This window comes from Coturnix japonica, chromosome Z (genome assembly GCF_001577835.2).
Source record: "Coturnix japonica isolate 7356 chromosome Z, Coturnix japonica 2.1, whole genome shotgun sequence".
In the NCBI taxonomy this organism is placed as follows: Eukaryota; Metazoa; Chordata; class Aves; order Galliformes; family Phasianidae; genus Coturnix; species Coturnix japonica.
In genome coordinates, this window is record NC_029547.1 from 6,983,159 (window position 1) to 6,999,206 (window position 16,048).

Here is a 16,048-nt window from a genome sequence, read left to right on the forward strand (position 1 = left end):
TAAACATACTCACTGCATTAGTTCCATTTTTCACACTGCTATAGAATTACATAGTAACACCTAGTACTAGAGATCAGGTAATCATAGAATCATAAGATAAGAATTGGAAGGGACCTCTGGAGACAGAATCCAACTGCTTGCTAAAGCAGGTTCCTTACAGTAGGTTGCATGGGAAAGTGTCCAGGTGTGTTTTGAAATCACCAGAGAAGGAAACTCCACCTCTCTGTGCAGCCTATCCCACACTTGTGGAATCCATCCAACAACAAAATGTCCGTTTCCTCAGAAAAATGTGGAAGCACAGAAAGCATGGTTAGAAGGGGCTTCTCCTACACCAGCTATTTAATAAGCAAGAAAAATCTGTGTCACTTCTGTTCTTAGTGAATTTACTCGATTTCCCAGAAGGCAAATCCTTTCAATGAATATCAGAGTAACTTGCAAGATGCTGAAGTTCCAGAGATACAAGCAGCAGCTGTGTGCAGTTCCTCCTGGAGTTCCAATGCTGCCTCTTGTTTCAGTCCAGTCGGATGGTACCAGGAGCGCTGCCTCTGCTGCTGGTTTCAACTCCTCTCGTTCCTTCTGGAGGACCTGCTGGAAGAGTTAATGTGCATACTGCTCTTGTGCTGACTGGTTGGTGTGGTGATGCTGCCCAGCATGTTGCTTGTTGATGTGAGATTATCTAAAAGCACAGGAGGATAACACTCAGAGTCATCTGGGATTAGTGAAAAGAAATCCAAACCTATCCCATCTGAGGAAATGCTGGATATTGGAGTATAATGGAATGGCATGGCATAGCCTGTTAACAGCAGAGGAATAGCAGCAATATCAACCCTTGACAGACGACGGCTGATGCATGAGACCCTCCTGGTTGGGCTTCCTTGTGTTTCCAACAAGATGTACTTCATTTTGGTGGGAGGATCTTCCACTTCATCAAAAGAGCTTTTTTAGTTGTCAAGTCACAGGTACCAACTTTCTTCTTGTTTTCCTCACTGCCCACCATCTTGGAACATGGCTTTCTAACAACACTGGATCATTCTGTTTTGGTGCACTGTGGACTTCAGATTATCACAGCATCTTTTTTAGGCCTCGTGGGCTACAAGGAACCATCTTGGAGTTTAATCTCATCCACACCTAAACATTCATCAAGGATTTCCATGAAGAGCCCATCTAGTATTATAGCCCATCACAAGATGCCTTTTTGTTGCAGATGAAACAGATCCAGGTATGCTTCTTATGGAATCATTCATTTGAAAATGAAGAGTAGCATCCAAACATTGCAGGTGTGTGCGAGCCTGGCACGGGATTGTCAGTCTCATTTTTCACACAGGGCACATCAGAGATAACTGCAGACCAGCAGTTTCACTGTCAGGATCCGTACTTAGTTTTTCTTTAATTAGTGCTCTAGGATAGTCAGGGTTTTGGGTACCTTTCATTTTTAACCTCTGCAAAAGCATAGCTGAAGTGAGCTGACAAGTGAGATACACAGACATGGAGCAATGCTTTCCAATTTCAGAAGCACAGGAAATAGAAATCTATTCTGACACTGCTGATGACAACCTAGAATGAGATGTTACATTCAAGGGGCCTCCAGGTTCCTTCTGTTTAATTCCATTTGGTGACGATGGAGTGTATCCAACAGTGGAAACCATCTTCTTATTCACTTTAATGCACAAACTGTTAGGGTAAATTATCTTCTTGAGGGCAACTCGTCTCTGCTTGGCATAATCTGTTGTATTAGGAAAGTGTTCAGGCAGGTCTTGAATATCTCCAGAGCAGGAGACACCACAACGTCTCTGAGCAGCCTGTTCCAGTACTCCGTCACCCTCACTGTAGGAAAGTTCTATTACATGTTTGTATGGAACTTCTGTGTTTCCATTCAGGCCCACTGCCTCCTTTCCTGTCACTGGGCACTACCAAAAAGAGCCCACTCCCATCCACTTGACACCTGCCTACAGATATTTATAAGCATTGATGAGATCTCCCCCTCAGTCTTCTTCTCCAGGCTGAACAGCCCGGGTCTCTCAGCTGATCCTCATACAGGAGGATCACAGCCGTGTCTGTCCCTCCACTGGACTCTGAGTAGTTCCCTGTCTTGAACTGGGCACAGCGCTCCAGGTGTGGCCTCACGAGGACAGAGAGGAATGATTGATGAAGATGTTGAATGAGACTGGAACGAGCACCAACTCCTGGGGACTACCAGTGGTTCCTGATTTATACCTGAACTGCTGGGTTGCAGCTGCTCTTCAGTAAGTGCAACCCGGAGGTCATTTCAGTCTGCTTTAATATGCCCAATGAAGCCCAACAACACTTATGGTTCAGAAACGTAAGAACTTTATGCTGTATTTTGCAGTTCCTTGCAATCTGCCATCTTCTACATACTGATAGCACCAAGAATTATGCTGTGCGTTGAGTTCTAAATACATAAAATATCAGCATAGCTAATAAAACCCTCCGACGTAGCTCCCAGTGCCATGGTTCCCATCTCTCATGCTCTTTGACTTCAGCTGATGAAGAACTTGCTGGATCCTACAAGCCCTGGTCCTGCTTTCTCCTCTAGGCATACATGGATGTGGTCTGCTTTGGGCAGAGATACCTGCAGTCTCCAGACAGGTGGATGCAGAGGTAGAAGGTGCTTCTTTCTTCTGTGGCTTATTTTTGTTTTATTAAAAAAAAAAAAAAAAAAAAAAAAAAAAAAAAGAAAAAAAGAAAAAAAAAGAAGAAAAAAACAAAAAAAAAAAACTAACCAAAAAACAAAAACCAACCAAGCTTGGGGATCAAAACTGATGTTAGAACATGGAGCTGGGAGTATTGGACTCTGGGAGGGGAAGGCAGCCCAGCTCCTTACCTCAATTCACATTTTTCAGTAGTAAGTTTTTTAGTTCATCAGGACTCTGAAGGGGATTGCATTGGTTTCCATTGTTTTATTGAAATGCATCCAAAACATCTCATCCGGGTCAGTGTTAGCTCCTGGGATTCTCCTATGAAGTGCACGATATTCATTACTTTTATTTGAAATAGAATGATGTTGAAATGTAGCTGGCAAGCATCTAGGAGATCTGGGGATAGACGATGAGCAGGACCAGGGCAGGCTTCCAATGCACTGTGTGCTGTAACACTGAGCCTCACCTCGCCAGCTTCCAGTGATGGGACTGAGATCAAAACTTGCGTAAGAAGGGCATTCCAGCTTGAAGGGACAACAATTAATTTCTAGTTTGGGGCTGCCTCTGCAGGTTCCGGGTAAAGAAGGTGCCTACCACCTTCTGTTTTTAAAAGTGAGAATGGAGATATCAGTCTGTAGTAGTGAAAGATGGAAAATGATACAGAGCCCTTGTTACTTATGAAGTCTCTTGTTAACCCAGAGAAATGCCTACAGGTGCTTTCCCTGCAGTGTTGCTCTTGCATCTGTAGTGAGTTTTCTGGATTCTGCATCATGGGGTGGCTGAGGCTGGAAGTTTGCTCCTGGGGTGGCCAATAGGGGATGAAGCCACGGAGTGCTGGGGATTAACCAAGTCTGGTAGAGGGAAGGTGCCTCTAAAGAAATGACATCATGCAATGAGATCTGGATGTCTTGAGCACCGTGTGTCATTAGTTACTCTGGTACTGTTACGAACAAAGCTCAGTCTGGAAGTGTTGGGTTGTGAGGCTGGGTCTCTGAGTTCAGCAGATTGATTCACGCGCCTGGTGAATGGCATTCAGCATTGTAACTTTGTCAGAGGATGTTCTGCCCTCTGTGGTAGCTGCTGCTGAATACCATGATCTGTGTGTCACAATGAGAGGCATGCAGGCAAAGTCCAAACTGCAGCTCGTGCTTGGAGCCAGAGCCCCTCTGCTGCCTGCTGGCGCTGCTGGCGCTGACCCTGCGCCTGCGAGTTGTCCTTGCGCTGTAGCGGGTGAGTTGGTTCCTGGTGCTGATGTGGGTTTGGTGTGACACCTGTCTGGGCAGCTCTCCCTGCCAGCTGGGCAGCAGCTCGCCTCTGCTGAGATGATCTTTTACAATCAAACATTTTTACAGTCATTTGGATCACGTCTACTTTAGAAGTTTTACCAGTTCTGTAGTAAACTGAATTTTATTTTAAATGATGTAAATTATTCAAATAAAATATCAAGCATCTGCCATGAGCATTAATAGTCTTTCTTACACCTGCATACAAACAAAAGTGATTCCACTTTGATTTTATTTGATTGTATGGGGCCAGGCTCTCAAAATCAGCAAAAACCACACAGCCTGCTGTAACAAAAATCACACACATTCTTCACGCCGCAATGAAAACCATTCATATCAGGAGTCAGTGCAGCATCAAACAGCCGGGGGGGCAGCACTGACACTGGCAGCACACTCACACGGGTTAAAGCAGCATCCAGGTAATAACCCTAAGGGTGGAGAGAGGATCGGCACCATTTCCTGTAACAGTTTTGGTAGCTCCTTTTGCAAGCCATAAGCCTGGCTTTGCTGTCTCATGGTGTGCAGCCCTTCAGGCATGGCAGCAGCCCTGTTATTGCTGACAAAAAGTAAGAGGCTGAACGTGTTTCTGCTGAGCTGGTCTTTGACAAGCAGTTCCCTGCTGGGTTAAAGTGCACTCGACTGATCCTCGTGTCACAGCAGTCAAAGTACACGGAGGGAAAGTTTTCCCTCTCTTTCCACCCAGTAGCACTGCATTGCTGGCAGGACAAGGGTGTTGGGAACTACTGTAATTGCTTGCATCTGTTTTTACTTCCAGAAGAAGCAAGGACTGCCTAGCTGCCATGTGTTCTCCTCACCTTATGTATGGGAAAGCCAGCCCTGTCTCTGAGACACTGAGACTGAATGATCCTGCTCCTTAATGCCTCAGTTCTCTGAGGAAGGCAGGTTTCTTAAAATGGGGCTGGGAGACCTCATTTCAGTGTTGCATGCTGGTAGTGGTGACCTGGATGTTGGCCATCAGCACGGGCCCTGCAGGGGCTCCAATCTCTGCTGCACAGGGGAATCCATTCTCACTTGCCAGATGGAAACTAATTCAGGCATATACCCTGATCCTGGAAGATCAGGGCACTAATGTAGGACTTTCTTCCTCAATTACATTTGTCACTCCTTCCCTTGCACTTCTGTTCCTCAGAATGCTTGCACCAAATAAGCAATCCAGATAAACTGTGTAACTGCTATTGCTGTAACTGCTGTTCTGCAAATCCTAGATCCGAGTAGCTGCAGAAGCAGGCAGCAACATTTACAGCTGGTCAGATGGCAGCCTCCCTAACCATTGGCATTTATACTACCAAGCATACTTTGAGCTACTACAGGCATAACTGAGGAAACACTGAGGTGGCCAATTATGCTGTGACAGCCCAAATCTTGGAGTGTGAGCACTTGCACATTGTTGTTTATGCTAAGCATGTTTCAAGGTCACTTGTGGCTTCAAGAAGAGGGCTCGTGTGATTCAGCCATGATGCGCACACACAGCAGCAGGGATCCTGCAGGGCTCCAACTGTCTGCTTGGTAGTTCTTGACTCAAACATCAGCTTCATGTTACAATAGCACTGTTAGCCTCTTAAGTCCCACATCTGTAACTGGACTCTCTTCTGATATGAAAATCAACTGCCAACCCAGCCATGCAGAGATCGGACAGCATGCAGAAAGTAAGCTTTTGGTCCTTACTGTTAGCACCAGTGTGAAATCCAAGTGCTTAGTAACATGCCAGAACCTACAGGATAAAGTCCCATGTACATAAGCCTTCTACTCAACCACTTGTTACTTCTCACCTAAGTGACTTTCTAAAAGTTCTGGAGCATTAGTCCCAAGCAAAGAACAAATGCTCAAACAGCCATCCTTCTTCTGAAAGGACCAGTACATCTTGTCCTGCCTTGATTTTCATTCAGTTTTGGACTTGTTACTTCCGTGTGCTCTAACGGTGCCTTCTCTCTGTTCCCTCACTTCTGTTTGCAAACATTTTCAGATAACTTTTGAGCATTTCTATTTGTACTTGTATCTGGCTTCAAAATGTTGTTTCTTTTTTTTACTTACTCTTTAATTTTCCTGGCAGAGCAGAATTGCCTCTTTCACGAGAAGCTATGAATACTGTGTACAGGACTGCCTGCTGCTTGGTGAGACATTTAAAGGCTGCTGAATGTTACTCTTAAGCTTACTCATGGCTTACTGGTGTTAAAGAAATAGAAACGTTCAGGTGCCAAGTGGTCACCTTTCATTTACTGAGAATTCTCTCCACCCTTATCTAAAATGCACACTACTCACAAACATCAAACCAAAAGCTATCCCCTGTTCACCTGCACCCTGCAGCACCAACTGCAGTGAAATGCTGGCTGGTTCCAGAATTGTTCTTGTGCTGTTCTTGCGCATGCGTAAGAAAGGAAGGTCTAAACTGGTGGAGACATTTGCAGGGATGTGTCAGGACTGAGAGAGTCAGATAAATAGAGCTGAAGCTGGGCTCTCATGGTTTGGATACACTTTGACTTCAGTACCAAGATTTCATCCAGCTTGATGATGAAATTCTGAAAATCCTGGGAAAGAAGGCAAAAAGAAAATTAGAGAACAAGAGTAGCAGCAACAGGCTGGAGAAAATCAGCATATTTTAGATATTGCATCAGTACAAATAATGTTTTCCATTCTGCAGTGCAGTGCATTTATTGGGTGTTTCCTTCTTGATGTCCTGACTCTCACAAACAGCAAAACTCAATGCCTCTGAATACTGAATAGCAACCTACCACACAGCAGGACAAAATGGAACTGATTAAAACTGAAATGGATGCAGTTGTTTTTAAGTAGGACTTGCATTAACAAGGGAGCACTAGGAGCAGAATTTGGTGCCTTTGTTGAATGATCAGTATCAAAGAAGTTGGAAAGTGTCAGGGTCCTCAGGGCCTGGACTTCAACTACTGCCACATGAAAATTAATCATTCACAGCCTTCATCATTTAGCAGCACCCCAGCTATCTGGTGCACTCAGTGTCTTATGCACTGTCTTGTCCTCTGTCCTACAGGGACAATGACACTGTAATGAAACTGTCCCAGCTTATGTTTTGTAAGCACTTTAAACACTGTATGGTTCAGTGCATGGCTGGTCTTGGCAGGAATCTCTCCTGTGGCTGTTAAGTCTCATGGCTGGAAAAGTTGCAGCCATCTTTAAGTCGAAGGATATAAACTGGCATGGGGTCCAAACTTATTTCATTGGTCAAAGAAAGGTCATGCTCTGAAATATGCCCAAGAGTGTTAAGTTATTAATCCACTGCTGGGAGGCCTGGCAAGACTGACATAATTCTGCCAGCTAGAAAATAGTTGCTTGCTACAAGGGGCAAAGAAATGTCAGGGTGTGGGGTTGGCTGGGCTCCAGCTGGCTGGGATCAACTGACCCAACAATTACCAAGAAAAATCTCAAAATACAACTTCAAAAAGAAAAAAAGAAAAAAGGTTGCTTTTTATCACTGCATTTTCTGCCATGAAATTAATGCAGTTTATTGTTCTTGTGCTGCTTTGTAAGTTTTCATGTGTTATCTGGGAATACATCACATGCAGCTGGAAATCACAGCGTATAAACCACATGATGGCTCCATTCCAAATTCCCTGAGGGAAAAGTGCCTGCAGCCATGTACAAATCTGAACAGTGAAAGCAATTAAGAGTCATTTTGGTAATGTGATGCAGTAATGGAATTTGGCTTTACTGGTAAGACAAAGGACTGAGAAGGGCAGGAAGCTGTCACTGAGAAATGTTAATTATTGAGGTGAGAGAAGAGACTTGCCACATGCTGCTGTGATGCACATCTACTAGTAGGCAGGAGAAATTGAAAATGGGAATTGCATGGCTAGTAGTGCAGTCATGCAGGTGCTGAGCTTTAGCTTTTACTAGTGTGATGATAAGCAGACAAGCCAAGGAACACTTGAGTGACAGAAGCTGGTGAAGGCCTTTGTCAAAGTAGTTATTGACTAAACTAGTTAGTTAGCACTCAGATTGAGTGGGGCTGGGGGTGGCATATCTGCAGCGTGATAAGCAATGGGATCCCTGAAGGAAGAGGCACTGGGGCACCCACTATATCACCAACTGTGGCATCCTATCTCATGTTTTATGGGTGTACTGTTTTCTGCAGCATTGATTTACTTAGTCCAGCCTGCGAGGAGGAAAATCTTGGCCTGGAAAGCTGCCCTGTTTGGTGTAGTCCAGTACCAATGACACAAAATAAAGTCATCTTGTCAGAAAAAAGCAGTTCAGGGTTAGGCCATCAGCTCCCTTCTCCCACAGCAACCAGGCAGTGTGAGAACTAGCAAAGCCATGGTGGGTACTTAAAAGGTGCAGGCTCTGTTAGGACTCAGGGAGGCACCAGAGAATGACAGGAGAAACTCACAAGCCATGTCACTTCATTAATTCAGGTTAATGATCTTCCAAATCAATTAAGCAGGTTCAATGGGCAGTGAAGTCTTCATCTACAACACTTACCGTTCCTGACATCTGATTTATCAAGTGTTCTTCCTTGAAGCACAAGGATGCCATTTCATCCAGCTGCTGCCGATGGGCCCGAATCATAGCCTGTCTGATAAACAGAGAACATACCCTTGGTTACACAGCCTGCTGCACTACCTTTAATTGCTATTAAGCACCAACAAACTTAAGGAGGGATGCCCCATAGGAAGCCTCACTGTCCTGTGGTCCCTGGCATTGAGGAAGTGCACACCAGTGCTCCTTGAAATGGACTGCAATCATATATATTTATATAAGATAATGAACATAATTTATCATTAATCTTATTAAATAATTATTTCAGAGATTGATTTACCATCAATTTTAAGAGAGATCATTATATAAAAATAAAGGTGAATATACCACATGTCTAGAATTTATAAGCTTCAAAGCAAACATTAGTGACAAGCAAGACTTACTGTGCCTTTTCTAGGGCCTCCTTGTGCAGTTTTCCCACCTCTGGTACAGCACTTGGAGAGCCTGTGTTGCTGCCTGATGGGCTGTTGGCATTTGCTAACGGCTCAGTCACTTTGGTTGCAGATCCTGCATCTACAGCAAAAGTCTCTTGGGTAAAAATAGTCTGCATCAATTTGCTCTTAAGCAGCCCTGTTTCCTCACTGCCGAACAATGACTTGGCTGAGTCTTTAGAACAAGTGAAGTCCTCCTTTCTCAGTCCTGACATGGGCTGCAAGAGGCCACATTCCTGAGAGGGGGACTGGGCTGCATAATCTGTATTTCCCACAGTCAGAAAGCACGACGCACCTGAAAAACAGCTCTTCTCAGTTAGCTCAGTGTTTATTTTCTGAGACTTAACATTTGGTGTTTGACTTGGGAGAGCTTTTCCTGAACAACCAGCGCTCTCATTAACATCAGCATCACACTGCCTGCCATCCGAGTATTCTTCGCACTTTTGGCTACAGTGAAACAAAGCACCCTCTCTCTCTTCCCTGGCTTCTGTGGATTCAGCTGTGGATGTTTCTGTCAGGTCATTTTCAACAACAAAACTGTGAAGAACTCCTTGATTTGATGAACACGAGTTCTGAAGGCAGCAGCACGGCTTGACACCACAGCAGGTGGGTGAGAGCCACTTGTCCCCTTGTGGGGAATGCTGCAGGATGCAGTGCCTCGCACCGCGACGCGCTTGCTCCCTCAGTTCCAGCATGCTGTCTGTGAGAGCTCTGCTCCTGGTGCATTGCCAGGTCTCCTCCTCAAACCTTAACTGGGAGCTGCACACTTTCCTGCACAACATCTGTTTCACACGAGGAGACTTCACTCGCTTAGAAGAAACATTCTCTGTGTCAGATCCTTCCTCATAGTCAAGGAGAGACAGATCGAGAGGGGCCATTAGCTCAGAACTGAATTCTGAGGAACAACTGGAAGATCTGCAGTGGTTAACATTGTTTTTTCGACTCGTCCACTTAATATCTCCCGTAACAACATCCTGTCCATCCAAAGTAGATTCCTCTTTCTCCTGCTGGAGGAGAATCTGTTTGGATTCTGGAGGTACCAATTTCAATATAGGAGAAGCATATGGGTTTGAAAGACCCTTTTCTGGAGTCAAGGTGTCTTCAGTGGAGTAAGTCAGGCATCTGTGTTTGGATTTGTACTGGTTATGATCAGCTAGGAAGTCTGTGCTGTTATTCCAGTTACAAGCAGGGTTGTCTTGTAAGCAGTAAGGTTTTTCTGCAGTGCTCAAAGATGACCCAGTAGCTAAGTCATAGCTCCAGTCAGATGGAGTTTTGCTGCAACCTGCGTTTTTAATGGATTCCTCCATCTTTGGTCTGCCCTCTCTAGCATCCCAGCCATCCTCTATCTCATGTTCTTGTGTGGGTACTGCATGTTTAAAAATTAAGTCCTGTCGCTTTTGGCCTTTTTGCTCTTCCTCAGTTCCTTGTTCTCTTTGATGAAGGAAAAAAGAATGCTGACTGCATTTACTGCTGTTTCTTCTTTTTACACTCTTTTGACTGCAGACAGGTGAGAAAGAATCTTCACTGAAATCACTGTCATCAAGATCTTCCAGCTGCATCCCCTCTTTGCTTGGTGCTTCAGTGGCAGTAGGACTTAGCTCCTGCTTTACTTGAATCTCCTGTGGCTTGTACTGTGTCAAAAACCTCTCAAGAGGTTGGTAGCTCTGTTTTTGCTTTAGAATAGGTGGCTGCTGAAATTGCTGGTGATAGAGGCGTAAATGCTCCTCCCTTTCTTTCTGAAATGGTGACAGATTTGTCCAGGCTTCAACATACTGCTTAGCAAAAGTGTTTCCCCACTCTTGCCTGCTGTCAGAAGGCAGATTTCCATCTCCCAGGGAAAAATCATCTCTAGAAACAAACTGTTTCTGCACAGGTTTCATGGTCTGGACTTTAAGGCACTGGGCAGGTGCTCTGTCTTGTGTATATTTGTCTCTTTGGAGACTTTCTTTTGTTTCTGCTGTGACAGCATTTTTGATGATAAAATCCTTCTCAACGTGGTTCTTCTCAGAGCAAGACGACAGATCATCAGTTTTCTTCTTCAGGTGATGTCCTACCCGTAGGACTCCCTTAATTGGACTACTTTGATGGAACCACAGTGCGCCAGAATTTCCTTTGTAGGTATGTCCTTTGTTGACTCCCTTGGGTGTAGAAGTCAAAGGGCTACTAAGGGGCAGGAGTGCTGGAGGGACTGTCTTTGTTTTTGCAGCACCTGAAGGATGGTGGAGGCCTAGTTTCACCTTCTTCGGAGAGCTTTTTTCTCCAGGTGTCACTGAGGGAGAGTTTTGGACGCGTTTTGGAGATACATTTCCAGCTGTCCGACGTCTGTTTGTGACAGGTGTAGAACATTTAATCCCCTTCTTCAACTCTTTGACCCTGTAAATGAGGTTTGCTTTAAAAGCTGTCATGCTTTCAGATAAGTGTCATCAGAACAAACAAATGCTTTCACATATTAAAGCTAAACACTGTCTTGATTTTTGTTTTAATCATCAGCAATTGAGGTAGGCATCAGAACACACCTACCAAAATTCCTCAACAGGATAGGCCTGTAGCAATATTTTGAAGTGCTTCCTTGAAAAGTGAGTAAGAGTTGGATTTGGGTCACAGCAATCCCAGGTACATGTACAGACTGGGAGAAGAATCATGAGAGCAGCCCTGTGGAGAAGGACTTGGTGGGTCCTGGTGGACAAAGATGTGGATGTGAGCCAGCTGCATCAGAAGAAGGGTGGCAGCAGGGAGAGGAAGGGGGCTGTTTCCTTCTGCTCTGCCCTCATGAGGCCTCGTTTGCAGTACTGTGTAAATCTGGGGCACAGGAGGGATGTGGAGCTGTTGGAGAGTCTATAGGAGTGCCACAAAGGGGATCAGAGGGCTGGAGCATCTCTGCTATGAAGACATGATGAAGGAGCATGGCTTGTTTAGCTAGTGGAAAGCTCCTCTGACACCTCATTTCAGCCTTCCAGTTCTTAAAGGGAGCTATAAATAGGATGGAGACAAACTTTTTACAATATCTGATAGTGGTAAGACAAAGGGGAATGGCTTTTAACTTAAAGGAGGTTTAGGTTAGATGTGAGGTGGAAATTCTTTACTCAGAGGGTGCTGAGGCACTGGCACAGGCTGCCCAGAGAAGATCTCAAGATCGTAGGTAAGAGTGGAGCAGGCAAGGATTTTATTTGCATTGTGAAAGTTTTATTTTTCGCTTAAGTCAGCATCTCCAATGCAACCACAAAAATTACACCTTACTTTTTTCATGGTGTTTTTCACCTTGGCAAGTGAAAGAACTTTATCTCCTACCTGTCAGCATATCGCAAAGTGTTCAGGGTATGCTCTGTAGCTATGTGGCTCGGTGATACATTGGCTATCATACAGGTCTTGGAATTGCCAATGAAAGAATCCTTTAGGACCTAGGATTAGAAGGAAAAACTAAGTTCAAGATCCTTAGCGATCCATATATTTATTTTTAATAATATGCTTGTTCTTATTTTACACAAAGTATGTGGTAAAATGATTGACTTTAACATGGAACTTATGAAAAGCTAGATTAAGTTACCTTGCATTTCCAGTACATTAACAGTCTGTGCAGAGGCATTTTAAATGATGGGTGATGCACAGCAACTCTTTTCTTTTTTTTTTTTAAATTGAGTTTTCCTGTCTGAATTCATCTTGACATTCTTTGTTTACAATTTGAAATGAATATGAGTGTTAATTAGTGCTTTTAACAAACCCTTGCACCATGTGCCACAAGGCTGCCCATATGCTTCTTTCCTCAAAACATATGCTACAACTGCAGTGAAGGAAAGATGATCAGAATTCCCATGACTGTTACTGCACAGAAGATGTAAGATTGTTTACAGAGTGGGTGGAAATGGATGGAACTCTGAAAGAAAGTAGTTACACACAATGTGAATACCTGATTATGGCTAGTCCATGGTGCTCTTTATCTAAAAATACACACACATTATGTCTCACTGGGAAGTAGTGTTGTTACCTTTCTGCTCCTTTTACCTGAGTTAATTTGCTTTGTCGGAAAGGTGTATGTGCATGCTCCTGATCCAAGGCACGAATGCATTCCTTTAGCTATCAAGAAAAAAAAAACCACACACACACAAATTTCAGTTCCTCTAGCATGGAAATAAACTGCACCAAACCTAAGCTTTTTACTATTTCCCTCATGCACCTTTAAATCCTACCACGTCCCTCAAAGGACTGTTGCTGCCACAGCAATAAATGGTCAGCTTTGACTAGTTCAGCTATCAGCAGCAGGAAGTGCAGCTGAAGCACAGAGCCATTTATCCCAGCCTGCCAGTTCAGTGGGACAAAAAAATGAAACCCAAAAAAGCTTGGTATATTCAAGCATGTTCAACACACAGCTCCAGACTACTACAGACCTGCTGCTGCACCATAGCCAGTGAGTTTGCAGACAGACTGAGTGTACACCAGATTGCTGCAGCTTGTGTGCCAGGTGTACACTGGATTCATATACCTGTAACATCCTCAGAACAGAGCTTTTCACACTCCACCTTTTATTAACCTTTTTATTCTAAAATAAGCTCTTCCCCTGATGAAAATTAAACAAAATACTGCTGTTCAGATAACAAAAGTGCAGATCTCTGGTAACATTTAATACTTCCATGTTGTACAAGAATCACTGTAAGCTAAGTGTAAGCTTAGTGTAACTGTAAGCTAAGGATCAGGTATATTTTATACTGCTTCACATAACTACAGTATCCAACTCCAAGTATCCTCTACTTGAAAACAAACATTCAAACCAGTAGCAAACTTCATATTTCATGTATTTTAAGACTAGAAGTGTGTGTCAGGATCATGAAGGACAGAGCTTTGTTTTATAGGCTGCATATCATGTAGAGTTACCCCGTGAAGCCTTTTATAGTTAATTAAATCACTACCTCTAGGCACCTAGATTGCTTATTTACTCCACTTCACAAAACAGCAAAAATGCTCACTCTGATTGTAAAGTTCCTTTTCAAGTAGTCTCATGAACCCATGTTACTCCAGTCCTCGTGAATCAGTGCTGCTCAGACACTGACCTCTATGCCACTCGCTTATTCAACAGCAAATAAGAAAGTGTGAGGCTCTAAACACATTCACTTCACATGCTGTCTCCCAGTTTAAATGCAATATTCTACAGCAGTAAAGCCTCTGCACAAAAAAAAACCAACCCTCTCCATTCTGAAAACAGAACAAGTCACCTATTTGCTGTGTGCTAAGAATGTCTACAAGATCATCATCTCCGTCTCACTTAGCAAAGCCCTCAGTCATCAGTGAGCTTTGTTCCTTTGAATTAAAGGAGGTACAAAACCTCCCGCACCATTCCTACTTAGAGGCAATTCTGCTTTATCTTAGAGGACAAATTTCTGCTCCCTGTCTCTTTTTGCGCAACTGTATACATTTCTATGAGGAGATGGTTTCCATTATGAATGCTTGTCTTCCTGTTCCTTTTTCCCCATACATGAAATTCTAGTTCCTGCACTCTTGAGTATTTGAGTCCTTTACACCTGCTTTGATAGAGGAGTCTGAGTTCAAGTCGTAAAAACAAGCAGCAAGAACAGATGTGCTTTTATGAAACACATTTGGCAACCCCATGCCAATACTCCTTGGAAGTAAAGCTGGATAGCATTTCTGTATAGAATATGATACAATTAGTATAATACAACTAACATTTTCCATGCTGTGTTTACTTCCTAAGAAAACTTGATATTCATCACAAACTCCTTCCTCTATTAAATCATCTTTCAGGCATGAGATAAATTAAACTAGAAAAACTTGGTATTCTGGATTTTTTGTTTCGTGCATATTATTCCATGGTTCACTTTTATCCAAAAACCCATGCTAATAATTAACTACAAAACCTTCCCCAGAAATTAGAAGCTTACTGCTAAAAGACTTTGGTTTATTTCTGCTCCTTCCATTTTTGTTTGTCGATCTGAGTCTCTGGCATCAGCTGCCCTTTCACTGCCAGCCAAGTCAATGAATGATATCCTAGAAAAAAAACAAAGTAGTGTTTATCTTACAGAGTTGTTTTTTCTACTTTTTTTTTTTTTTTTTTCCTTTTTATTTCTTTTTTAAACCAGAGAAAAGCAACACATGACATCAGAAGAACAACCAGAAATTACTACCTTTGAATAATGAGAAATACCCACTGGAAATAGCTGGAGTGACAAAATATGCACAACAGCAGAACAGTGTCAGAGCGTTCTGGCACTAGTGTTACCATAACAGAAAGTACGACTGCATGTGGTGAGTTACTCCACAGTTTAACAGATAAGCTGTTTGAAGTGTAACACATTAATCACTCTGGATAATCACTCTGCTTGCAGCTTCCTAAGAACAAGGATAAAGAAATTAAATTTCTTAATTTTAGAAAAACAGAAATAGAAAACTGCCTTGTCAAATGGGAATTCAGGGCAATATGAACAGAAATTTCCAGCGTATTTCTTTCCATTAACTTCAAAGGTGATGAGCACACATGCAGATGTGTCCATTGCAAACATCTACCCTTGGGCAGACTAACACCCAGGACAGGGAAAAAAAAATTAACACTGAAGATGAAGGGAAAGATTTGATTGCCAGACTTCTTTGCTGAAGTTTTTACAAACAAAGTTGACAAACCTCTTTCATAGACATACACACTCCCCCTTGGAACAAAGAAACAACTATTGAACTTTTCTTATTCTGAGTACTATCTTCCGATTTAATTCACTGCTGCCCAGTAACACGATGCCTCCTCTTAGTCTGCCTCCCTGATGGCCCTACTCTTGACCTCTTCTCAAGTTTTGAGCAATCCCACTTCTAGCCATACCTCCCAAATGTCCTGTTGGCTGTGTCTTTAATTTGGATTTGTATGATAGCATGAGATCGAGAGGAATCTGAGTTGACTCCGGTAGCTCCTGTGCTACGCTCCTTTCCTCCCTTTAAAATGACCTGCGAAAAAAGAGGGATAAAATCCATACAAATTGTCAACAAAAATAAAGTCTCCCAGGAAGACATTTTGCCTTACCAAGATGAAGGTATATTAGGAGAAATGCTTCATTACAGCCTTGAAATTTTGGTGCAAGGTAGATGTCTCCCAGCGTTTATATCAGACCTCTGTATATGAATCTGTTTGCAGTGACACCACAGAGCTTAGAAGTTA

At 43.1% G+C, this 16,048-nt stretch overlaps 1 protein-coding gene and 1 pseudogene across 1 annotated transcript in view; both read right to left on the minus strand.

Moving 5' to 3' along the window:
• Window positions 1–503: 503 nt before the first annotated feature.
• LOC107305731 lies at window positions 504–2,470 on the minus strand (annotated as a pseudogene).
• A 933-nt stretch (window positions 2,471–3,403) lies between these two features.
• KIF24 (kinesin family member 24) overlaps window positions 3,404–16,048 on the minus strand; it is a 29,937-nt gene continuing 17,292 nt past the window's right edge. The window contains 7 exon segments of the mRNA XM_015848244.2: window positions 3,404–6,486; window positions 8,414–8,507; window positions 8,854–11,274; window positions 12,190–12,299; window positions 12,901–12,972; window positions 14,790–14,895; window positions 15,716–15,837. Coding sequence (XP_015703730.1) covers window positions 6,343–6,486; window positions 8,414–8,507; window positions 8,854–11,274; window positions 12,190–12,299; window positions 12,901–12,972; window positions 14,790–14,895; window positions 15,716–15,837 — 3,069 coding nt within the window. The 3' untranslated portion in view covers window positions 3,404–6,342.